Here is a 26,258-nt window from a genome sequence, read left to right on the forward strand (position 1 = left end):
GCTATCCCTCCCCACCTCCCCCTCCCGCTGGCCCTCCCCATTTACCCCCAATAGACCCCAGTGTTTAGTACTCTCCTCTCTGTGTCCATGTGTTCTCATTTTTCATCACCCACCTATGAGTGAGAATATGCGGTGTTTCGTTTTCTGTTCTTGTGTCACTTTGCTGAGGATGATGTTCTCTAGATTCATCCATGTCCCTACAAATGACACAAACTCATCATTTCTGATTGCTACATAGTATTCCATGGTGTGTATGTGCCACATTTTTCCAATCCAGTCTATCATCAATGGGCATTTGGGTTGATTCCAAGTCTTTGCTATTGTAAACAGTGCTGCAATGAACATTCGTGTACATGTGTCCTTATAGTAAAACGACTTATAGTCTTTTGGATATATACCCAGTAATGGGATTGCTGGGTCAAATGGAATTTCTATTTCTAAGGCCTTGAGGAATCGCCACACTGTCTTCCACAATGGTTGAACTAATTTACACTCCCACCAACAGTGTAAAAGTGTTCCTTTTTCTCCACATCCTCTCCAGCATCTGTTGTCTCCAGATTTTTTAATGATCGCCATTCTAACTGGCGTGAGATGGTATTTCGATGTGGTTTTGATTTGCATCTCTCTGATGACCAGTGACGATGAGCATTTTTTCATATGATTGTTGGCCTCATATATGTCTTCTTTCGTAAAGTGTCTGTTCATATCCTTTGCCCACTTTTGAATGGGCTTGTTTTTTTCCTGTAAATCCGTTTGAGTTCTTTGTAAATTCTGGATATCAGCCCTTTGTCAGATGGGTAAACTGCAAAAATTTTTTCCCATTCTGTTGGTTGCCGATTCACTCTATTGACTGTTTCTTTTGCCGTGCAGAGAGGACACAAACAGATGGAGAAACATTCCGTGTTCGTGGTTAGGAAGAATTAATATCGTAAAAATGGCTATACTGCCCAAAGTAATTTACAGAATCAATGCTATACCCATCAAGCTACCATTGACTTTCTTCACAGAACTGGAGAAAACCACCACGAACTTCATATGGAACCAAAAGAGAGCCCGCATAGCCAAGTCAATTCTAAGCAAAAAGAACACAGTGGGGGGGCATCACACTACCGGATTTCAAACTATACTACAAGGCTACAGTTATCAAAACAGCATGGTACTGGTACCAAAACAGAGATATAGACCAATGGAACAGAACAGAGGCAACAGAGGCAACACAACATATCTACAACCATACAATCTTTGATAAACCTGTCAAAAACAAGCAATGGGGAAAGGATTCCCTGTTCAACAAATGGTGTTGGGAAAACTGGCTAGCCATGTGCAGAAAGCAGAAAGTGGACCCCTTCCTGACACCTTACACTAAAATTAACTCCAGATGGATTAAAGACTTAAACATAAGACCTGGCACAATAAAAACCCTAGAAGGAAATCTAGGTAAAACTATCCAGGACATAGGAGTAGGCAAGGACTTCATGACCAAAACACCAAAAGCATTGGCAACAAAAGCCAAAATAGACAAATGGGACCTAATGAAACTCCACAGCTTCTGCACGGTTTTTTTTTTTTTTTTTCAGTCACTTCCCTGATAGATTTCTCAATCAGGGAAGTGGCACCCAAGGCGGATCCCCTTTACTAAACTGCGAGCTTATCCCTAATTGTTTTGAGTGTTGGGCACTAATGACTCACAGCTTCCCCCTTCTCTAGAGAATTTCCCGTAGCACTCACTGAGCCACTGGATGGAGAAATAACCAGCTGGTTTGTCCAAGAGTCTCTCAGTTTTTAGCACTGAGAACTCTGCATCAGGGAAAACCTCCTCATCTCCAGCAACTGCAATGGTTGGTCATTTCCACTGTCTCCCTTATGACTAATACAAGAAGTCCCCATGGGGGCAGCCTTGAGATGACTCTAGGCATCGATACTTATCTCCCACCCCTGCTCTGCCCTGCTTTCCTCGTTCTTCTTCCTTAGAGCACTCCTTCCACAAATCCCATGTTCCCAAGCTCGTGTCACAGGCTGGGGAACCCTATCTTACCTAAGACAGAACATGTGTCAGTACTAGACAAGAGCTCCAGGAAGGCAGCAAAATCAGGTGGAAACTATGGGTTTTGAGGCAAAACTTACCTAAGTTGACATGCTACAGTTTTTCCTTGCAATATATGTGACTGTAGGCAAGTTGCTAAAATGCTTTCTCAATTTCTTCATCAGTTAAATGGTGACAGTACTGTTTTACAGGGTTTTATGATTATTTTAAAATAAATAACATTTTGGACATACTGTCAGTGCTCAGTAAGTAGAAGCTTTTGTGAACAATCTTCAGCATTTATTTAAAAGTGGGGGCTCAGTTAAGTCGAGTACTTAGTACATATTAATAATTGCATTAACTTACCCACCCCATATAGACATTTTATCATTATCTAAAAACACGTATTTTTAAAAATCCATTACAAATCCAATTTCAGATAGATACCTGTGAATTTTATAAGTCTTACCAAACGATAAGAATTTTGATTTGATCAAGATTCTGATCAAGATTCTCTTGTCTCTCTTTAGAAATGGCAAAGTCTTAGATTTTAAAGCTATGTAATTTTTTTAAATAATCACATATTGTGGAAATAATGAGCAGGCCAATTCTGGAGGTAAATCTTCAAATAATAAGTTATTATTATTAAAGTTATTTTTGTTGTGGTGATAAAAATCCAACATGAGGTCTACTGTCTTAAATTTTTAAGTGCATGACACAGTATTGTTAACTATGGACAGTGTTGTACAGTGGATTTCTAGAAATTATTCATTTTTTATAACTGAAACTTCTCACCTATTGAACAGAAATTCCCCATTTCTCTCCCCTGGCAGCCCCTGATAACCAACATTCTACTCTGTTTTTATGAGTTTAGCTATTTTAAATAACTCATATGAACAGAATCATGCAGTAGTTGTCCTTCTGTGACAAATTTCACTTAGCATAATGTCCCAACGTTTTCTCCATGCTGTTGCAAATAACGGGACTGCCTTCTTTTTAAAGGCTAAGTAATATTTCATTGTATGTGTATACCGCATTTTATTCATCTACTCATTCACCGATTAACATTTAGATTGTTTCCATATGTTGGCAATTGTGAAAAATGCTATAATGAACATAGCAGTGCTAATATTTTTTCAAAATCCTGATTGTAATTCTTTTGGATATATATACAGAAGTGGGATTGCAGAATCGTGTGGTAGTTCTGTTTTTAATTTTTTAAGAAACTCCTTGAATTCTCCCGTAGTTGTTTTATAGATGTGTACATCAAGACCTACATCCAAAATAAAAGATCTAAGAATGGTATTCTCAAAAACTAGTTAATGGTAACTTTTGCTTATTAAGCTCTTTCTTTATAGTTCTGTGACATGTATATTACGTACACAATTCTTAATTCTCACAGCCCTGGAGCAGTGAGAGTAGCAGTGTTACCAAGAAGGGAACTGAGACTCAAGCTAATTAAGGCCATAGAGTGAAGGAAGAATAAGTAGAAGAAATAACCAGGAGGAGGAAAATCAAAATGCAATCACAGGACTTTCTAGAAATTTCCATTTAATTAGATATCATTAAAATTAAGTCATCCTGCAACCAATTTAGCTTTTGAATGATCACGTCACATTTAAAAATAGGCCTTTCCCAAACAAGCCCATTCAAAAGTGGGCAAAGGATATGAACAGACACTTCACGAAAGAAGACATATATGAGGCCAACAGTCATATGAAAAAATGCTCATCGTCACTGGTCATCAGAGAGATGCAAATCAAAACCACATTGAGATACAATCTCACGCCAGTTAGAATGGCGATCATTAAAAAATCTGGAGACAACAGATGCTGGAGAGGATGTGGAGAAAAAGGAACACTTTTACACTGTTGGTGGGAGTGTAAATTAGTTCAACCACTGTGGAAGACAGTGTGGCGATTCCTCAAGGCCTTAGAAATAGAAATTTCATTTGACCCAGCAATCCCATTACTGGGTATTTATCCAAAGGACTATAAATCGTTCTACTATAAGGACACATGTACACAAATGTTCATTGCAGCACTGTTTACAATAGCAAAGACCTGGAATCAACCCAAATGCCCATTGATAATAGACTGGATTGGAAAAATGTGGCACATACACACCATGGAATATTATGCAGCAATCAGAAATGATGAGTTTGTGTCGTTTGTAGGGACATGGATGAATCTGGAGAACACCATCCTCAGCAAACTGACACAAGAACAGAAAATGAAACACCGCATATTTTCACTCATAGGTGGGTGATGAAAAATGAGAACACATGGACACAGGGAGGGGAGTACTAAACACTGGGGTCTATTGGGGGGAAAAGGGGAGGGCCAGTGGGAGGGGAGGTGGGGAGGGATAGCCTGGGGAGAAATGCCAAATGTGGGTGAAGGGGAGAAAGGAAGCAAAGCACACTGCCATGTGTGTACCTACGCAACTGTCTTGCAAGTTCTGCTCATGTACCCCAAAACCTAAAATGCAATTAAAAATTTAAAAAAATAAAAATAAATAAATAAAAAATAGGCCTTTCCCTTTCACTGGTGACTTCCTGGAATCCAGTAATTATGATATATCCTTTAAATTATTTTAAAAATTGTGTATCTGTCACACCTGATTTCTGCTCATTCCCCATACCTGGTAAAACTCTTACAAGCCACAAAGCCTCCTCCTCACTATATTAAACAGCTGTTCATCCAGCAACAATCTTTACTGAGGACAGAGCAGAATACTTGGCATTTTCATAGGTTTTACAGCTACTCATATGATTAATTCAAATACCAATTTTATCTAGAAGCCATAGACTCTAACACCAACTCTATCTAAAAACAGGAGAGGAAAAGGGTATTCAGCTCTTACGTGTAGAGTCCAAAGAGTAGATTTTTTCCCCATAAAGCCTAATTTATGAACTTATAATTGACTAGTGAGCATCATGCTTTAATTATGATTTTCAAAAGGCCCTGGCAGTAGACTAGCTCTGACAGCCAGTGACACAGTGTAGGCTTAAGAGAATAGGTATTTATACAGGCAGTGTCAATCATCCAGTACATGCCATTTCCACTGTCTGTCCCAATCAGGGCCGATATCCAAAAGTACAGCAATTAGAATAAGTAGATGAAAAGCACTGGGGATATTATGATGGAAGCCCATGGCCAGGGGAAGCCACAAGATAGCACAAAATGTCACTTTCATGCAGACAGCTATTTTAATACTGATGAGACGAACTGAAGTCCTTTAAAATGGGGCCACATAATTTGTTGAAATAAGAGAACAAAGAGCCAATTTAATAAAATCAAAGAGGATACATATTTCCCCCAACATTTAGCAATTCAACGTGATTTCATTATCATATATGACAATAATGTCTTACCGCAGAATCTAACTGCTTAATATTACGTATGAGCCAATAATTGATCTCCTAACGTAATAACCACTGGATGACGAAGACAGAATAGTTTCAACCCATTAATATATTCAGGAAAGTTCAGTATTACACTGTTCTCGCTTGTTTTCCAGCATTGAGTTAAAAAGAAGGAAAGCCAGGTCATAGCTGAAAAAGCATTATATATATTTGAGCCACCACACCCAGCCTGTAAATTCACATCTTGATTCAATTTATTCTAGCTTTGAAATCTTGAACAAGATTTCAAACCTCGCTTCTTTTACTATGAAGAGTGATAATAACTTAAAGTTATTGTGGAAATCACTTGATGCCTAACATACGTAAACTATAAAAAGACAAAACAGGATCATAATTACTAAAAACTGTATTATTTATGTATAATAAATTATACTATAATTGAGCAGCTAGTAGCAACAAATATTTATTATCTCCTACTTTGTACAAGTCAGGAATCTGGGAGTGGCTTAGCTAGATGACACTGTATCAAGGTCTCTCACAGAGGCTGCAATCAAGATGTTGGCTGGGGTTACAAGTATCTTAAGGCTCTACTTGGAAAAAGTCTGCCTCTAAGCTCACTTGTATGGGAGTTTTCAGGCCACAGAAGATGCATTCTGAAGCTCACTCATGTGGCTACAGAAGGCCTCAGACACTTTGTTTCTGATTTCATGCACATGGGCCTCCATCCAGGCAAATGGCTGCCTCACTACATGGCAACTGGCTTCTCCCAGAGTAAGGTATCCAAGAGAGAGCAAGATACGGAACCCAAAAGAAAATCACAGTATTTTTTATAACCTCATGTCAAAAGTGGCATACCATCATTTTTGCTGTATTCTATTTGTTAAAATAAGTCATTAAATTCAGCCCACACTCAAGAATAGAAGATTCCACAAGGATATGAATACCAGGAAGAAGGGCTCATTATTATCATATGGGAGGAGAGCTCCACACATGCGACTGCTCCTGAAAACCTTCCAGTGGGATAAGATGTGGAGCTGGGAGACAGTAATACTGATGATCCTGCCTCTGTGCAGGCCGGGCCAATCTGTGTGTTTGGGTCTAGTTTTAAATTAAAAAACAAATAAAAGCAATAGCAAAAATAAAAGAATAATTTTTAAAATAGACAAGAATTTGTAGAACAAGGATATAATGAAAAATATTTTATACAGCTATGCAATGTGTTTGTGTTTTAAGCTAATTGTTTTTATGAGCCAAAATGTTTTATAAATTTAAAACTTATAAAGTAGTAAAAGTATGATAGACTAAAGTTAACTATTATTGAAGAAAGAAATTTTTTATAAATTTAGTATAGCCTAAGTGTACAGTGTTTATAAAGTCTATAGTAGTGGACAGTAATGTCCTAGGCCCTCACAGTCACTCACTTCATTTACTGACACACAGAACAATTTCTAGTCCTGCAAGCTTCATTCATGCACGTGCCCTATATAATTGTACCTTTTTAATTTTTTTATACCATTCTTCTGTACTTTTCTATATTTAGATATGTTTATACACATAAATACTTACCATTGTGTTACAATTGCTTATAGTATTCAGTACAGTAACAAGCTGTATCAGTTTGTAACCTAGAAGCAATAGGCATATAGCCTAGGAGGGTAGCATAGACTACATACCATCCAGGTTTGTGTAAGTATTTTGTGATGTTTGCACAATGACAGAATCACCTAATGATGTGTTTCTCTGAATATATCACTGTTGTTAAGCAATGCATGACTATATTTATCTTCATACTTTATGGTCAATATGTAATTTGTGAATCTTAACATTTTATGATCCTCTTAGAAGTCAGTGTGTTCCTCATATCACCTTGATCCTCTACAAAGTTATCAATTCTCCATGTGCGTCTTCTGTTTATTCCCACTGCCTCCTACTCATTAGCTTCCCTAATGTTGCTCTAACACTCTTCCACATTATATTCTGTAAGTGTCAGAAAATGCCAGACAGAACATAAAGAGATTCATGCTACCAAGCCATAAAAGGACTGATATAGCCACCAAAAGGCATATCCCTGACCCAGGAAAACAGAAATTTCATGAGAATAAAATTGTCTTTTTCAATACAGAAACTCTTAAAGAGGTTTGTCCTTGGAGTTCCTGTGTGGTGGCTTTGACAATTAAGTTTTAAAAAATTGTATGTACGTATTATTATTTGTTTTTATCTTTTTCATTGTATATCTGTTGGCTTAATAATGTCTTTGACATTCAAATTTTCCAGTTTGTCTCTCATATTTTGCTTATTCTCTGGGTCAAAAGGGTTAGTAAAACTTAGTAAAATAAAATTAGGCCTACAGAAATTTATTTCTGTAAATTTTCTAGAATTTATATGAACATATTCTGCAATGTTATAAATTCTGGAACAATATGCTTCTTCAAATTTCTAGAATTTATATAAATGAACACAACAATATGTGATTATATTAAAACAAATTTTAAACAGTATTATAAAATTTCAACTAAGTACTTTATTTAACATTTTGCTTTATTTTATTTTTTTTAAATATCTTTTTCTTGTCTGGCATACTTAAAATGCATTAAGACAACCTGCTTATAGGGGCCCAACATGCCTAGTCTGAGTATAAGAATTTATTGCGTACATCAACATCCTCACAGTACAGAAAACTATTTGGGAATTTATTTTGGGAAAATGTATTTAATTTGGGAATTTAGAATAAAAGCAAATCAGAAGGAGTGACATTATCAAGATGGTCAAATAGGAGTTTTCTACACTCATTTCCCTATGGAACACCAATTTGCACAACCTCCCATGGACAAGGCTACCTTTGTAGAAGGCCAGAAATCCAGCATAGGAACTCCAGCACACTGTTGCAGCAAAACAAAAAAAAATCTGAGAATAAACACATTAAAGATGGCAAGAAAAAAAGTATTACTTTACCTGTGCCACTCCTTCCCTAAAGTAGGACAGTTCAGTAAGAGATCTCATCAGTCCACAATTTCTCCCGTGGGGGAAAGTGAGAGTGTGTTGAATGAGCACTCAAATTCTCAAGCTGAGCAGATGCTGTACAAGAAGTCCACCTCTTTCTTACCATACACAGAAAAGTAAGGGGATCAGTAATGCAAAGTAGCTGGGAGATCCTGAAAGCAGGAAAGTGAGGCAGAGACTCGCAACAATCAGAGTTTGAAATTTAAAGAAGACTGTTTGACTGCGTATCATATTAACCACTCTTAGACACCCATCAGGAAGTCCACCTACATGCCTCTTATGATGCCTTGCCTACGAACCCCAAAATGGCCTACATGCACTCCCAAAACTCTGTGGGCCTCATTTTTTGGCCAACTCCCCATATGTGGCCCCTGTAGAGTAAGTGCAAACAATTGCAAATGACTTATGAGCACACATAGTCAACTAGCTTAACTCTGTGGGATTGAGAGAAAGCACACATGGTTGATTACCTCAGGGCACTGCCCTAAATTTAAAAAAAATATATATTGGAGGCTCTTAGCACTAAGCCTGGCTTTGCACAATGAAGAAAATGCATAAAATCCTAACAATTACCTCCCACAAGATAGCCACAACAAGGGTGAAGAGGGTACATACATAGACAAAGTCTGAGAAGCTTCAGTATTCCTAACCAGGTATTTCTTTCCCAAAGGCAGTCAATAAACATTGAGGAAGTGATGTATTCTTCAAATACAAACAAAGTAATGCAAGGCTTCAAGGAAAATGAAAAGCCAAGAAATACAACACTAGCAAAGGAACACAATAATATTGCAATAACCAGCTCTCCCGAAATTGAGATCTGCACGTTGTCTGACAAATAATTCAAAATAATTGTTTTAAGGAAGCTCAGAGAGTTCAAAGAGAACACAGCTATATGACTCAATGAAATAAGAAGAAACATGTGACACAACTAAAAGTTTAACAAAGAGATAAAAATTACTTTTATTTTTTTCTGGTGCTGAAGGATATAATGAATAAAATAAAAATTCAGTGGAGAGCTTCAACAGCAAACATGTTCAAACAAAAAAAATAATCTAGGAACTCAAAGATAGGTAATTTGTGTGATTTATGTATACCACAAGAAATAATTCAGATTGAGTATCCCTTATTCAAGATGCTTGGAATGAGAAGTTTTTCAGATTTTGATTTTTTTTTCCAAATTTTGAATATTTTCATTATAATTACTGGTTAAGAATCCCTAATCCAAAATATGAAATGCCACAATGAGCATTTCCTTTGCACATCATGTCAGCACTAAAATAAATCTCAGATTTTTGAGGACTTCACATTTCATATTTTCGGCTTTGAAATTCTCTACCTGTAGGGGTATCATGGAAGTCATAGAAGGAGAATAGTAAGAGAAAGCTAATTTAAAGAAATAATTACTGAAAATGTCTCAAACCTTAGGAGAAACAAAAATATCCAGGTACATGTGACTCAAGGGCACCCCAAAAGCTTAAATCTAAAGAGAACTTCACAATGATATAACATGATCAATTTGTCAAAAATGAAGGACAGAGAGAATTTTGAAAGCAGCAAAAGAAAACAGATTTGTCCCATACAAGGAAGCCACAATAAGACTATTAGTAGATTTCCCAGGCCAAGAGAGAGTAGGATGACATAATCAAAATTCTGAAAGGCAAAAAGCTGTTCAGTGAAGAACATTTACTTGTCAAGGCTGTCCTTTGGAAATCAGGTATAAAGACTTTCCCAGAAAAAAAAAAATTGAAGCAATTTACTAGTACTATACCTTCCTTAGAAGAAAATCTAAGAAAAAAAAAGTATTTAGGCTAAAGCCAAAGATGGTAATTAGTAACATGAAAACATATGAAAGTATGAAACTCATCAGTAAAGTTAAGTGTAGAGTCAAAAGCAGAATAATACTCTAGAGGTGACATAGACAACACTTTTTTTTTTTTTTTGAGATGGAGTTTCACTTTTGATACCCAGGCTGGAGTGTAATGGCGCGATCTTGGCTCACAGCAACCTCCCTCTCCTGGATTCAGGCAATTCTCCTGCCTCAGCCTCCCGAGTAGCTGGGATTACAGGCTTGAGCCACTGCGCCTGGCCCAACACTTTTAACTCTAATATAAAGATTAAAAGACAAAAGTATTTAAACACAACCAGAGCTATAATAATTTGTTAGAGTAGAAAATACAAAAGAATTAATTAAAATGAGACATCAAAACCATAAAATATGTCTGTGAAAATATAAGCACACAGTTTTGTATTTAGTCAAAATTAAGCTATTATCAACTTAAAACAAACTATTATGTTTTCTGTAAGCCCAGGGCAACCACAAAGCAAAAATCTCATAGAAGATACAATAAGAAAAAAAGAAAGGAATTAAAGCATGTCAATATAAAAAGTCATCAAATTCAGCCAGGTGCAGTGGCTCACGCCTGTAATCCCAGCACTTTGGGAGGCCAAGGAGGGTGGATCACAAGGTCAAGAGATCGAGACCATCCTGGTCAACATGGTGAAACCCCGTCTCTACTAAAAATACAAAAAATTAGCTGGGCATGGTGGCGCGTGCCTGTAATTCAAACTACTCAGGAGGCTGAGGCAGGAGAATTGCCTGAACCCAGGAGGTGGAGGTTGCAGTGAGCCGAGATTGCACCATTGCACTCCAGCCTGGGTAACAAGAGCGAAACTCTGTCTCAAAAAAAAAGTCATCAAATTCCAAAGGAAGAAAATCAAAAGAAAGGAAGAAAAGAGCCTTATGAGAGTCAGAAAACAATTAACACATTGTAATACTAAGTCCTTATCTATAAATAATTAAATGTAAATGGACTAAATTCTCCTATCAAAAGACACAGAATGGGTAAATGAAAATTTGTTTTAACCCCAGACCCAACTATATGCTGCCTACAAGGACACAAATAGGCTGAAAGTGAAGGGATCAGAAAAGATATTCCATGCAAATGAAAACCAAAGAGCAGAAATAGCTATATTTACATCAGTTAAAATAGACTTTAAGACAAAACTGCAACAAAACATAAAGAAAATTATTTAACAACAAAAGGATGAAATTATTGAGACAATATAACAATTTTCAATATATAAGCACTGAACATCAGAGCACTTAAATACATAAAGCAAATACTAACAGATCTAAATGGAGAAGTAGACAGCAATTCAAAAGTAGTAAGGAATTTCAGTAAACCACTTTCAATAATGGACACATCATCAAGACATAAAATCAATAAAAAAAACACTCACTTTAAAGCAAATGGACATAATGATGGACATAGAGAGAACATCAGTTCAACAATAGCAGAATATTTTTTTTCAAGCATACATAAAATATTCTCCAGGATAGGTTGTCTATTAGTTCACAAAACAAGTCTTAGCAAATTTAAGAAAATTAGAGTTATATCAGGTACCTTTTCTAACCATAGTGCTAAGAACCTAGAAAGTTGTAACAGGAGAAAAACTGAAAATTTCAAAAATACAAGGAAATTAAACTGCACACTCTATAAAAAAAAAAACTGTGATTCAAAAAAGAAACCACAAGATAAATCAAAAAAATAACTTGAAACAAATAAAAATAGAAACTTAACATGTCAAAACATATGAGATGCATCAAGAAGAGTTCCAACAGAAAAATTTACATAAGAAGGGAAATCTTAATTAAACACTATTTACCTTAAGGAACTAGTAAAAGAGGAACAAACTAAACCCACAACTAGTAGAAAGAAGGAATTATCACAGATCAGAGTAGAAACAAATGAAATAGATACTAGAAAGCAATAGAAAAAATCAACAAAACTAATAGCTGACTTTTTGAAATGATAAACAAAATCAACATACTTTTAGTTAGAAGAAGAGAGCGTAGACTCAAACATATATAAATGAAAGACTAGACATTATAATGAATACCACACAAATACATGAAACAAGTATAAGAAATATATGAGACAAAATTATAACAGACTACTATGAAGAATAATATGACAACAAAATTACATAACCTAGAAGAAATGGACAAATTCTTAGAAATATACAACCTACCTAGACAGAATCATAAAGAAACAGAAAATCTGAGCAGTCCAATTATAAATAAGGAAATTAAAGCCTAATTTTAAAAAATCGGGCAACACAGAAAAGTCCAGGACCAAATGGCTTCACTGATGACTTTACCAAACATTTAAAAAGGAATACCAATTCTTCTCAATTCCTCCTCAAAAAATTAAGAAAACACTTCCAAACTCCTTTTATAATGTCAGCATTATCCTGACACCAATTCCAGAGAAGGGCACTCCAAGAAAAAAAATTACAGGCCAATATTCCTGATGAATGTTGATGCACAAAACCACACAAAATACTAGCAAACTAAATTCAACAGTACATTAAAGGATCATATTATACAGCATGATCAAGTGTAATGTATCAGGATGCAAGGATGGTTCAAAATATGTAAACTAATAAATGTGATAACACCACAAAAACAAAATGAATAAAAATTTTTTAATTACCTCAATGGACAGAGAAAAGGTATGTGACAAAATTCAACATCTTTTTATGATTAAAAACTCTCAAAAAATTAGGTAGAGATAGAATGATAAAAACTCTAAACAAATCAGGCAGAGATGGAATGCGCCTCAACATGGTAAAGATCCACAACTGATACCATACTCAATAGTAAAAGTTTAAAGTGTTTTTTCTAATACCAGGAACAAGACAAGGATGTTCACTTACCATTTCTATTCAGTATGGTACTGGAGGTCCTGGCCAGAGCAATTATACAGGAAAAAGAATTGAAGAGCATTCACATCCGATGGGCTTGAAAACCTGCCTCAGGCTACCTGCCTCCCAGCTATAGAAAAATAAAGGTGGGGCTTGGTTCTTCGCCTACCTGTGGAGTCTGCACACCGGATTTGTGCCCTCCCCCAAGTTCTGGCCAAGAGGCTTCTCGCCCCGTTCAAACTGTTATGAAGTTCACCTAAAGATTTTCTTCTCCCTGTATAGTTTTACCCTTGTGCCTCTCCTGTTGGATCCCTGTGGTGCCAGGCAAAAAAGACCAGGTAGGAGACCCAGCAAGCTTCCAGGGCCTGCCTTCTGCTTCCTCTACCCCTGTATTTCACTGAGCTCTCCAAATTGACTCAGCTCCAGGTAAAGTTGAAAACTTCTCCCACCAACAGACCTTCAGCTTCTCCATCAAAGGAGTTCAGTAAACCACTTTCAACAATGGATACATCATCCAGACATAAAACCAGTAAGGAAGCATTCACTTTAGAGCAAATGAACATAACCAACAGAGTTCGGGAGAGGAGGGTTTCCCTTTCCCACTTCCACAGTTGGGGCACTCACAGTTTTGAGGGATCTCCCAGGTCCTGCAGGAGCAGTCCACTTCCTTCAGAGGGTCTGTGGGTCCTCTCTGGATTGCTGGTTTGTTCTTGCAGTCAACCTAGAGTGAAAATTAACAGTGCAAGCCCCTGCCTGCTGCTCTGTCCAGAGCTGTGATCTACTCCTGCTTCCCATCCACCACGTGACCTAGGAATCTCACCACCATCCCCCACAGCAGCCACAGCAAGACCTGCCCAAGGAGAGTCTGAGCTTAGACACACCTAGCCTTGCCCTCACCTGATGGTCCTTCCCTACCAACCCTGGTAGCAGAAAACAAAGGGCATATAATCTTGGGAGTTCTAGGGCCCCCCCACTCCACCACCGTCCCTCTACACACAATAGCTGATGCTCTCTGGAAAGTGCCAGCTCTTGGCAGGAGGCCTACCAGCACAAAAAACAGAGCATTAAACCACCAAAGCTAAGAAACCTCACACGGTCTATTGCCATCCCACCCCTGCCACTGGAACAAGCACTGGTATCCGACGTTGAGAGACCCATAGATGGCTCACATTACAGGACTCTAAGCAGACAACTCTAGTATTAACCCTGAGCTGGGTAGACCTGTGGGTATCTACACCCAGAAGAGATACAACAATCACTGCAGTTCAGCTCACAGGAAGCCACATCCATAGAAAAGGGGATAGAATTCTACATCAAAGAAACAGCCCATGGGACAAAAAAAAAATCTGAACAACAGCCTTCAGCCCTAGATTTTCCCTCTGATAGAGCCTACCCAAATGAGAAGGAACCAGAAAGCCCACCCTGGTAATATGACCAAGCAAGGCTCTTCAACACCACCCCCCCAAAAAAATAAATCACACTAGTTCACCAGCAATGGATCCAAACCAAAAAGAAATCCTTAGTTTACCTGAAAAGAAATAAGGAGGTTAGTTATTAAGCTAATCAGGGAGGGAGCAGAGAAAGGTGAAGCCCAATTCAAAGAAATCCAAAATATGATACAAGTAGTGAAGGGAGAAATATTCAAGGAAATAGATGGCTTAAAGGAAAAACAAAAAATTCTGGAAACTTTGAACACACTTTTATAAATGTGAAATGCTTTGGAAAGTCTCAGCAATAAAACTGAACAAGCAGAAGAAAGAAATTCAGAGCTCGAAAACAAGGTCTTTGAATTAACACAATCCAACAAAGACAAAGAAAAAAAAAATAAGAAAATACGAACAAAGCCTCCAAGAAGTCTGGGATTATATTAAACAACCAAATCTAAAAATAACCGGAGTTCCTGAGGAAGAAGATAATACTAAAATCTTGGAAAACTTATTTGAGGAAATAATGGAGGAAAACTTCCCTGGCCTTGCTAGAGACCCAGGCATCCAAATACAAGAAGCTCAAAGAACACCTAGGAAATTTATCGTGAAAAGATCTTTGCCTAGGCACACTGTCATCAGTTTATCCAAAGTTAAGACAAAGGAAGGAATCTTAAAAGCTGCAAGACAGAAGCACCAGGTAACCTATAAAAGAAACCTATCAAATGAACAGCAGATTTCTCAGGAGAAACCCTGCAAGCTAGAAGGGATTGGAGCCCTACCTTCAGCCTCCTCAAACAAAACAATTATCAGCCAAGAATTTAGTATCCAGTGAAACTAAGCCTCATATATGAAGGATAAATACAGTTTCAGACAAACACACACTGAGAGAATTCGCCATTGCCAAGCCACCTCTACAAGAAGTGCTGAAAGGAGCTCTAAATCTTGAAGCAAATCCTGGAAACACATCAAAACAGAACCTCTTTAGAGCATAAATAACACAGGACCCATAAAACAAAAACAGAAGTTAAAAAGCAAAAACAAAAAACCAAAAGTACACAGGCAACAAATAGCATGATGAATGCAACGGTATCTCACATCTCAATACCAACATTGAATGTAAGTGGCCTAATTGCTCCATCTAAAAGATACAGAACCACAGAATGATTAAGAACTCAACAACCAACTATCTGCTCCCTTTAGGAGACTCACCTAACACATAAGAACTCACATAAACAAAGTAAAGAAGTGGAAAAAGGCATTTTATCCAAATGGACACCAGAGGCGAGCAGGGGTAACTATTCTTACATCAGACAAAACTTTAAAACAACGGTAGTTAAAAAGACAAAGAGGGACATTCTATAATGGTAAAAGGCTTTGTCCAACAGGAAAATATCACAATTTAAACATATATGCACCTAACACTGGAGCTCCCAAATTGATAAAACAATTACTAATAGACCTAAGAAATGAGACAGACAGCAATACAATAATAGTGGGGCACTTCAATAATCTACTGATAGCACTAGATGAGCTCATCAAGACAGAAAGTCAACAAAGAAACAGTGAATTTAAACTGTACCTTGGAATAAATGGACTTAACAGATATATACAGAACATGTCATCCAACAACTGCAGAATACACACTCTATTCAACAGTGCATGGCACTTTCTCCAAGACAGACCATACAATAGGCCATAAAATGAGCCTGAATAAATTTAAAAAATTAAAATTATATCAAACACTCTCCCAGACCACAGTGGAATAAAACTGGAAATCAACTCCAAAAGGAATTTTCAAAACTATGCAAATACAGGGAAATTAAATAACCTGCTCCTGAATGATCATTGGGTCAAAAACAAAATAAAGGTGGAAATTATTCTTTGAACTGAACGACAATAATGACACAACCTATCAAAACCCCCGAGATGCAGCAAAGGCAGGGTACAGAGGAGAGTTCATAGCCCTAAACACTATAGCAAGAAGACTGAAAGAGCACAAACTGATGCTCTAAGGTCACACCAAAAGGAATTACAGAAACGGGAAGAAACCAAACCCAAACCTCACAGAAGAAAGGAAATAACTAAGATCAGAGCAGAACTATATGAAATTGAAACCAAAAAAGAGAGAAAATCCAAATAACCTCACTAAGAAATGAAAGAGATATTACAACTGACACCACCAAAATACAAAAGATCATTCAATGCTACTATGAACACCTTTACACACATAGACTAGAAAACCTAGAAGAGATGGATACATTCCTGGGAAAATTCTTCCTATCTCAAATCAGGAAGAATTAGATATCCTGAAAAGACCAATAAGAAGCATCAAGATTGAAATGGTAATTTAAAAGTCACCAACAAAAAACTTCCAGGATCAGATGGATTCATGGCAGAATTCTATCAGACATTCAAAGAATGGTAACCAATCCTTTTGACACTATTCCACAAGGCAGACAAACGAACCCTCCCTAATTCATTCTATGAAGCCAGCATCACCCTAATACCAAAACCAGGAAAGGATGCAATTAAAAAGGAAAACTACAGACCAAAACCTTGATGAGCATAGATGCTAAAATACTTAACAAAATACTAAGTAACCAAATCCAACAACGTATCAAAAAGATAATCCACCCTGATCAAGTGTATTTTATAGGAGGGATGCAGGGATGGTTTATCATACATAAGTTAATAAATGTGACCTACCACATAAACTGAATTAAAAGCAAAAATCACATGATCATCTCAACAGATGCAGGAAAAGCATTTGACAAAATCCAGCGTCCCTTTATGATTAAAACTCTCAGCAAAATTGTCATAAGGGACATACCTTAATATAATAAAAGCCATCTATGACAAACCCACAGCCAGCATAACACTGAATGGGGAATGTTGAAAGCATTTCCTCTGAGAACTGGAATAAGACAAGGATGTCACTCTCAACACTCCTCTTCAACATAGTACTGGAAGTCTTAGCCAGAGCACTCAGCAAGAGAAAGAACTAAAATGCTGGGAGAATTGGCTAGCCACAAGTAGGAAAATAAAACTGGATCCGCATCTCTCATCTTATACAAAAACCAACTCAAGATGGATTAAGGACTTAAACCTAAGACCTGAAACTGTAAAAATTCTAGAAGAGAACATTGGAAAAACCCTTCTAGACAAGGGACTTAGGCAAGGATTTCATGACCAAGAACCCAAGCAAATGCAATAAAAACAAAGATAAACTGCTGGAACCTAATTAAACTAAAGAGCTAAAGGAGCAGTTAGCAAAGTAAACAGACAACCCACAGAGTGACACAAAATCTTCACAATCTATACATCTGACAAAGGACTAATATCCAAAATCAACAACAAACTCAAACAAATTAGTAAGAAAAAAAATTAAACAATCCCATCAAAAAGTGGCCTAAAATATGAACAGACAGTTCTCAAAAGAAGATATACAAATGGCCAACCAACATATGAAAAATGCTTAGCATCACTAATGATCAGGGAAAGGCAAATCAAAACCATAGTGCTGTACCACCTCACTTCTGCAAGAATGACCATAATCAAAAAATGAAAAAACGGTAGATGTTGGCATGGATGCAGTGAACAGGGAACACTTCTACACTGCTGGTGAGAATGTAAACTAGTACAGCCACTACAGAAAACAGTGTGCAGATACCATAAAGAACTAAAAGCAGAACTGCTATTGGATCCAGCAATCCCACTACTAGGTATCTACCCAGAGGAAAAGAAGTCATTATTTGGGGAAAAAAAAACCTTACATATGCATGTTTATAGCAATGCAATTCACAATTGCAAAATTGTGGAACCAACCTAAATGCCCATCAGTCAATGAATGGATAGAAACTAATATATATATGATGGAATACTATGCAGCCATTAAAAGGAACATCAGTGGCCTGGATGAGCTTGGAGAGTATTATTCTAAGCGAAGTAACTCAGGAATGGAAAACGAAACATCGTATGTTCTCACTGATATATGGGGGCTAAGCTATGAGGATGCCAAGGCATATGAATAATGCAATGGATTTTTAGGACTTGGGGAAAAGAGTGGGAGGGGGCAAGGGATAGAAAACTACACATATGGTGCAGTGTACAGTTTGGGTGATGGGTGAACCTAAATCTCACAAATCACCACTAAAGAACTTACTCATGTAACCAAACACCACCTGTACTCGAATAACTTATGGAAAAATAAATTTTAAAACTCAGATGGGAAGTAATAACTTTTTTTTTAGGATGACACGAACTTCTATATTGAAAACCCTATAAAGACCACCAAAAACTGTCAGAATTATTAAACAAATTCCATGAAGTTGCAAGATGAAAAAAATTAACAGGCAAATCAATTGCTTTCTATGCACTAACTGTGAACTGTAAATAAAATCATAGTAAGAAAGCAGTGCCATTTACATCAGCATCGAAAAGAAAAAATTCAAAAATAAACGTAACCAAGGAAATGCACGACCTATGCAGTGAAAACTATAAAACAAATTGAAATTGAGTAAAAGAAATTGAAGACACAAATAAATGGAAAGATATCTTATATTCATGGATTGGCAAAACTACTGTTAAAATGTTCATACTATCCAAAGCATTCTGCAGATTCAATGCAATCACTACTAACATTTCAAACGCATTTAAAAAAAAAATCCTAAAATTTGTATTGAACCCCAAAAGACCCTGAAAAGCTAAAAAGATCTTGACAAAGAAGCAGATGAAAGAATCAGTTTCCTATTTCAAATTATGTTACAAAGCTGACAAATATAATAAATATTACATATATTACAATGTATGAAGCTGGCCTAATTAACAGACACATAGACCAAAGTAACAACATAGAGAGCCCAGAAATAAATTTATACATATACATTCAACCAATCTTCAGTGAAAGTATCAAGAGGACACAATAGAGAAAAGATAGCCTCTTCAAAAATGGTAGTGGAAAAACTGGATATGAACATGCAAAATAATGAAATGAGACCCTTATCTTATATCATACGCAAAAATACACTAAAGTTGATTAAAATCTTAGACATATGACCTAAAGCCATAAAACTCCTAGAAGAAAACACAGGGGAATGTTTCTTGACAATGTTCTTGGTAAGAATTTTTTGGATAACACACCAAAAGCACTAGCACTAGGGCAATACTAGCAAAAATAAAAAAGTGGAGATATACCAAATTAAAAAGTGTTTGCACAGTGCAGGAGAGAATAATCAATATGAAAAGGCAAACCATGGAATAAGAAAATATTTGCAAACAATATGTCTGATAATGGGTTAAACCCAAAATATATAAAGAACCCAACTCAACAGCAGAAAACAAACAAACAAAATCAAAATCAAAAACCACTCAATTTTTTTAAATGAGCAAAGGACCTGAAAAGGCGTTTTTCTAAAGAATACATATAAATGGCCAACGGGTATAAGAAAAATGCTCAGCATCACAAATCATCACGGAAATGCAAATGAAAACCATGAGATATTACCTTGTACATGTTATAAAGCCTACTATCAAAGTTGAAAGATACCAAGAGTTGGCAAGGATGTGGAGAAAAGGGAGACTTTATACATTATTGGTGGGAATGGAAATTGGGACAGTCATGGAGAATGTTACCTTGAAAAACTAAAACTACAACTACAATGTAATCCAGCAATCTCACTTTTGAGTATATATTCAAAGGAAATGAAGTAAGTATCTCAAAGATATATCTGCTCCCTCATGTTTATTGCAGCATTATTTGCCAAGCAAAGATATAAATACAACCTATGTGTCCATCAACAAATGAAGAAAATGTCACATATGTGTGCATGATATATGACATATATGTAATGATATAATATTCTATTATTCAGCCTTGAAAAGAAGGAAATCCTAGACTTGCAACAATATGGATACCTGGAAGGCAACACATGAAGCAAAATAAGCCAGAATTGAAAACAAATATTGTATAACACCATTTATATGTGAAATATTAAAAAGTCAAACTCATAGAAATAGAGAGTAGAATGCTGGTTACCAGGCACTGGAGGATGGGGGAAATGGAAAGATGTTGGTCAAAGGGTAAAAACTTTGTTATACATTAATTCTGGAAATCAAATACAATATGGTAAATATAGCTAAGAATAAGGTATTACGTACTTGAAAATTGCTAGAAAAGTGTATCTGAAGTATCCTCATCAATTAAAAAAGGTAACTACTATGTGAATTGATGGATCAATTAATTAGCTTTATTTTGCTAATTGTTTCACAGTGTATAGTTATACCAAACAATGGCATAATCTTAAATGCATCAAATTTTTATTTGTCAATTATACCTCAATAAAGCTGGATAAATGAACATGCATTTATTTTAAAAAATAATTATTTTGAATAGAATCCCATGTCCGTTTTCATGAAAGTTAATGCACACACCATTTATATTCCTGACATAGATTATAATTCTCCAACTCTCTAGTTAATCCCCTATGAAGGGCTTTGACATGCTTTTTTAAAAATTTATTTTACTTTAGGTGCATACTATTATCTGGTGGGTTTGACATGTTTGCCATGTTGAGTGGCTGTGCCTGAAAGCAGAGAACATACATCCTTATTTCATTTTCAGGCTAAGCTACGCAGTTTCTTTGGAATAGAAAGTGGGCAGACGTGATGTATGCCATAATGAAACAGAAGCCTGAAATTGAATTGTATCATTTTTTGGTATCTTGACTTCCTTTTTCCCTATGCCATGAGAACAGTATAGTCCGTATAGTTCAGATAGAGATTATTCTGTCATCCTGCGTTCAAGACTGAAAAGACAAAAAAAAATAAAGACAAACAGGGTCACATAGCTATGTATCCAATCTGCAAACCAGTGAACAAAAAACATAAATATTTTCCATTTAAAGCCACTGACATTTAAAAGTTACATATTACTGCAGCAAAACGCACAGTGTGTGTGTGTACATAATTTCTTATGCAAAGTTCATTAACTGCAGAGTATTCTGATTTTCTCCATAAAGATAATTCCCATGTAGATATCAAGTAGCAAGTCTTAACACTTTTTGTAACATAAAATTTATTCTTCATTTTAAATAATTTAGGAAAGTCACTGATGCTTCTAATGAACTTTGTAAAATTTCAGACACTATTACTCAAGGTATCTCACTAGTTTTGTTTTCCGCTAACTTTTCTTTTTTTCTTTTTTCCAGTTCTGTGTGTCCTATGAAGTACCACTGACTCTTGTTGAGAAAGATTATTGTATTAATTAAGCCTGATATTAAAAGTGCCTTTCTCTCCATCTCTGTGGAAGTCATTTGGGCCAAAGATATTCTCTTTAACACTATTAAATAGTATCCCCACCCCTAACACACGGACTGCGAAAATCAGAAACATATTGCTCAATTATTCCGCTCCCTTGATTTTGTAGTCTATGTATACAGTTCTGCTTGATGAGTTTTTTGAATTCTATCAATGTTCTTGGCATTTTGGTAAACACTTGCCCATGACATTGAATGTCCAAAGGTTTGAATAATTTCAAAACCTGTAAAAGGGTTGTTATTGCCATTATTGTCTTACACTTGTTTTCCAAATCAAATGGCTCCACATTTAATTATCACCAGACAGAAAAGAGATGCTTTAAAAAAATGCAGTTGGCTCAAAATGACTTCTTCCAGTTACCATCTGCCTTATTGAAAGAGTATATATCACTTTTTATATCCTAACTGCAACATTCTCATTAATATATGTACATTGTATTTTTATTCTGTTAAATTAGACCAACTTGTAGCAAACCCATACCAATAACTATACATACTCAGAACCTAATGACAGGTCCTTTCTCCTGTAAAATTTCTTTAAAATTCAGCATGTGACCTTATAATTCAAATATATCACTGAAAAGATGCCATTTGTCACCCATACTGTATATTAATCTGCAACATCAGAACAAGCTAATACACACCACCCAGAAACATGGTAATATTTAGGCAAGCTACGAAACAGCAAAACAAACTTCCCTTTAGGCTGGAAACTGTATTATTTGGCTGCTTTACAATTTTTCCATGAAATATGTTTTAAAAATCATGTAAGATATGTGTTCCTTACTTCAGTGCATGCTAGTACAGAAAATTTGACTTTTCTGAGGACTAGTGAACAGATTATGCTTTTGTCTTATGACCCTTGAAAGCATGTCTAAGAAACTCCTTAATACTTAGAAATAAATTATTTTACTTCTTCCTTTTTAATATTACTTGACATGTATAGTAACTGTTTCCCTAGGTACTACATCACTTAGCATTCCCAAATGCTAAATTTAGAGAAAGACAGCTGCATATTTCAACTTCTAACTAAGAGGCAAGGGGGAAGACATATTCAATGTGTCCAGTGGAAATACCATTGCCCTCATTTTTAAGTAATTGCTATCCCTCTAATCTTAATGCATGTGTTCTCATTCCAGGCAGTGAGGTGTGATGCTCTAGTGCTTTATGGCTCTCCATGCGGAGGCTCCTACACTCCACAGCCATATCTAGACCAAAAACTAGTCCAGCTGAATTAATAGGAACTACACAACCAAATATTAGATCCATGTTAGTGAGAGTGTTCATAAGCGTATGAATCAGTTAACTCTTCTGTATTACTTAGCTTTCATCTTGTCTTATATTTCTCAGCACTCCTTTGAAGCAGAGAATATTTAAGAACCTTTTCAAAAAGATCAGATGCTTTAAAGAGAATTTCATCTCCTGTCTCAAAATTTTTTAAGAAAAGAAAAACAATGAAGCTTTAGCACTGAAAGATGTTTATTTAACAGAAAGACCATTTGACAAATCATGTAGTCAATCAACCTAATTCCAAAGCAGAGAGTTTATGTACTGGAGCCTCAAGTATCTGGCAGAGTGGGTACCTTTTTAAAATTCATGACATCATTCTCAGTGCTTCGAGTTTGGCTCAACATGAGAAATATCCTTCTTTGGATGAATTAATTGGGATATTGGCTCCATGGAAAAAAGAATCCCTCCAAATCTCTTTATGAGGAAATTAGTATCTTGAATATGGTTTTCTACTCCCTAAGGGGAACAACATCTCTTGATAAAGGAAATAAATTACTTCCCCAAATTTGTTAAAACTAGTTCAATATTCTGCTTTAATTGTTTTGTCAAGTGTACTATGGAAAGAATTTTCATTGGCATGGATGATCCGTGAACAAAGGAACACAACAGAATGAGTGTTGAGCCAGAAAGTAAGTCCATGTTTTAAATATAATTTTTATTTATTTGAAAAAAAATTTATTTTTGAAACAGAAAAATATTATGAGAGCTTATACTCTTCTTAAATTTAAGATATAATGTAGAGTATTGTGCTGTTGGAACACTTCCATATTTCTTGACTATCAACAACTTATTATATCATATATTATAAAGCTCTTTTTTGTTGTCCTGTGCACTTGAGCTACATATATTTCTATCCACAAGGCAGAGTTTAGTAATGTCACCTGTATAAGTACAGCTCAATTATATTATCTGTCTTTTCACCAGCCTTGCCACAAATTTGTGTCAATGTAGGGGAGTGGGTGGAGTTTGCAATATGTGCTCACTATATATTAAATGTATAATAAGCCATCGTATTCTTTTTTACAAAGAAAAATGTACTTTCCTATGTATTTCAGACAAAGTACAATTTTTTTTTACATGAAAAGCACGTACTTCACTTCAAAATGTTGAATTAAGGATGTACTTAAAGAATTCCAGCTGGTTAAATTTAGAAAGCTAAACAAAGTCCAATCTAAGAATATTCTTTGGCTTTATGCCTACAGCATTTTTATTTGATTGTAAATTGGACATATTTTCATTCACTTCAGAATTTTGCCCTTCGGTGTTTTGTTCTCTTCAGGGACTCAACAGGTTCTGATCAGCATGGAGGCACCAACACTAACCCCTACCTTCTGAGGACAGTTGTGTCATTTCCAGTCAGCGATGCACCATCACCCCACACTTTCCATCTAGAACATTTTCTATGAATAACTGTGACTAGAAAGGTTAACATTTCTTTTTTATACACCAATCTTATTGAGGTAAAATATACACACAGAAAAATGTACCCTTGTAAGTCAACTCTTCAATGCATTTTTACAACTATAACATAATCAAAATATACAACATTTCCATCATCCTGCAAAGTTCTATTGTACCACTCATAGTCAATACACCCAATATTTCTTATCCAAACGATGACTGATCTGCTTTATGTAAATTTATATGCACATACTATGTACTCTGTTGTGTATGATGTCTGTTACTTACTTAGTAGAATGTTTGTGGGCGGGGTGTAGTGGCTCACTCCTATAATTCCAGCACTTTGGGTGTCCAAAGCAGGCAGATTACCTAAGGTCAGGAGTTCGAGAGCAGCCTGGCCAACATGGTGAAACTTTGTCTCTATTAAAAATACAAAAAAATTAGCCAGGTGTGGTGTTGAGTGCCTGTAATCCTGGCTACTTGGGAGGCTGAGGCAAGAGACTGCTTGAACCCAGGAGGTGGAGGTTGAGGTGAGCTGAGATCACACAATTGCACTCCAAGCCTAGGCAACAAGAATGAAACTCCATCTCAAAAATAAATAAAATAATGTTTGTGAAGTTTATCTTTGTTGTTGAGTGCACTAGTAGTTCATTCCTGTTTATTGCCAGGTAACATTACATTGTTTGGATGTATCAGTTTGTTTACCTATTCACTAGCTGACAAACGTGGATTGTTTCTCGTTTGTGAATATTATGAATGAAGCAGTGATGACTGCTCCTGTGCTAATCTTTCTACAGATATACATTTTCATTTCTCTTGGATACATTCATACTTTGTTAAATTTGTCTCCGAGTATTTCATGTCTTGATGCTATCATAAATGATGTTGTTTTCCCAATTGTTATTGCTAGTATACAGAAATGCAATTGATTTTTACATGTCTTTGTATCTTGGGATCTTGGTAGATTTACATATTAGTTCCAGCAGCTTACTGTTGATTTCTTAAGACTATCTACAAGAAGAATTATATCGTCTGTGAATAGGAACAGTTTATTTCCTCCTTTCCTATCTCTATGCCTTTTATTTCTCTTTTATTCCATTATTTTACTGCCTAAGACTTCCACTGCAATTTTAATAAAATTGTAAGAATGAGCATCCTTGACTTATTCTCAATTTAGAAGATTAGTATTTAATGTTTTACTATTAAGTATGACGTATCTGGAGATTTTGCATGGAGATTTTATTTGATCGAGGAGGTTTTCTTTTATATTCCTGCTACGTGTTTAATTTGTCAAATGTTTTTCTACACCTATTAGATGATTCTATACTTTTTTAATGTTTATAATCTGGTCACCTAAATTTACCATTGTACATTACACCAAACAAAAAATTGCTGAAAAATATTACTTAGTCATGATGTTTCATTGTTTTTATAGATTACTGAATTTACCTTGGTGACACTTCATTAACAAGTTTTACATCTTTGTGGTATCTGGGGCTACAACAACCTTCTTGCAACATGAGGAAATGTACAAGAGGTTTTTAAAAGATAAGAACTCTGATTCATTAAGCTTCTAAACCAATACCAACAACTGTCTACCTCCAGACTATTTTGTAGGGTAGAAAATGAACCCTGTTTACATAGGCCAGAACAGTTGTGATTCTCATTACCTGGAGCCAAAAGCAACTCTAACCAATGCAAATGCCACCTGGGGAATGCTGGATTTTAGA

The 26,258-nt window shown here is 36.0% G+C and overlaps 1 protein-coding gene across 19 annotated transcripts in view; it reads right to left on the bottom strand.

Annotated features, from left to right (window-relative positions):
- LOC118155298 (uncharacterized) overlaps nt 1-26,258 on the bottom strand; it is a 409,919-nt gene that overhangs the window by 222,251 nt on the left and 161,410 nt on the right. For 16 of the 19 annotated variants that reach the window (XR_013526816.1, XR_013526819.1, XR_013526821.1 and 13 more), the window contains one exon: nt 13,722-13,818. The exons of 1 other annotated variant lie outside the window; for it this stretch is intronic. Coding sequence is in view for 1 of the 18 variants with exons in the window: in XM_078350057.1 (XP_078206183.1) it covers nt 13,722-13,818 (97 nt within the window). In the remaining 17 variants the exon portion in view is untranslated. Of the gene's footprint in view, nt 1-13,109; nt 13,228-13,721; nt 13,819-26,258 lie in introns of all 19 variants that reach the window. 2 more of the 19 variants (XR_013526808.1, XR_008481844.2) reach the window with 1 other exon arrangement.

Source organism: Callithrix jacchus, chromosome 1 (genome assembly GCF_049354715.1).
Source record: "Callithrix jacchus isolate 240 chromosome 1, calJac240_pri, whole genome shotgun sequence".
In the NCBI taxonomy this organism is placed as follows: domain Eukaryota; kingdom Metazoa; phylum Chordata; class Mammalia; order Primates; family Cebidae; genus Callithrix; species Callithrix jacchus.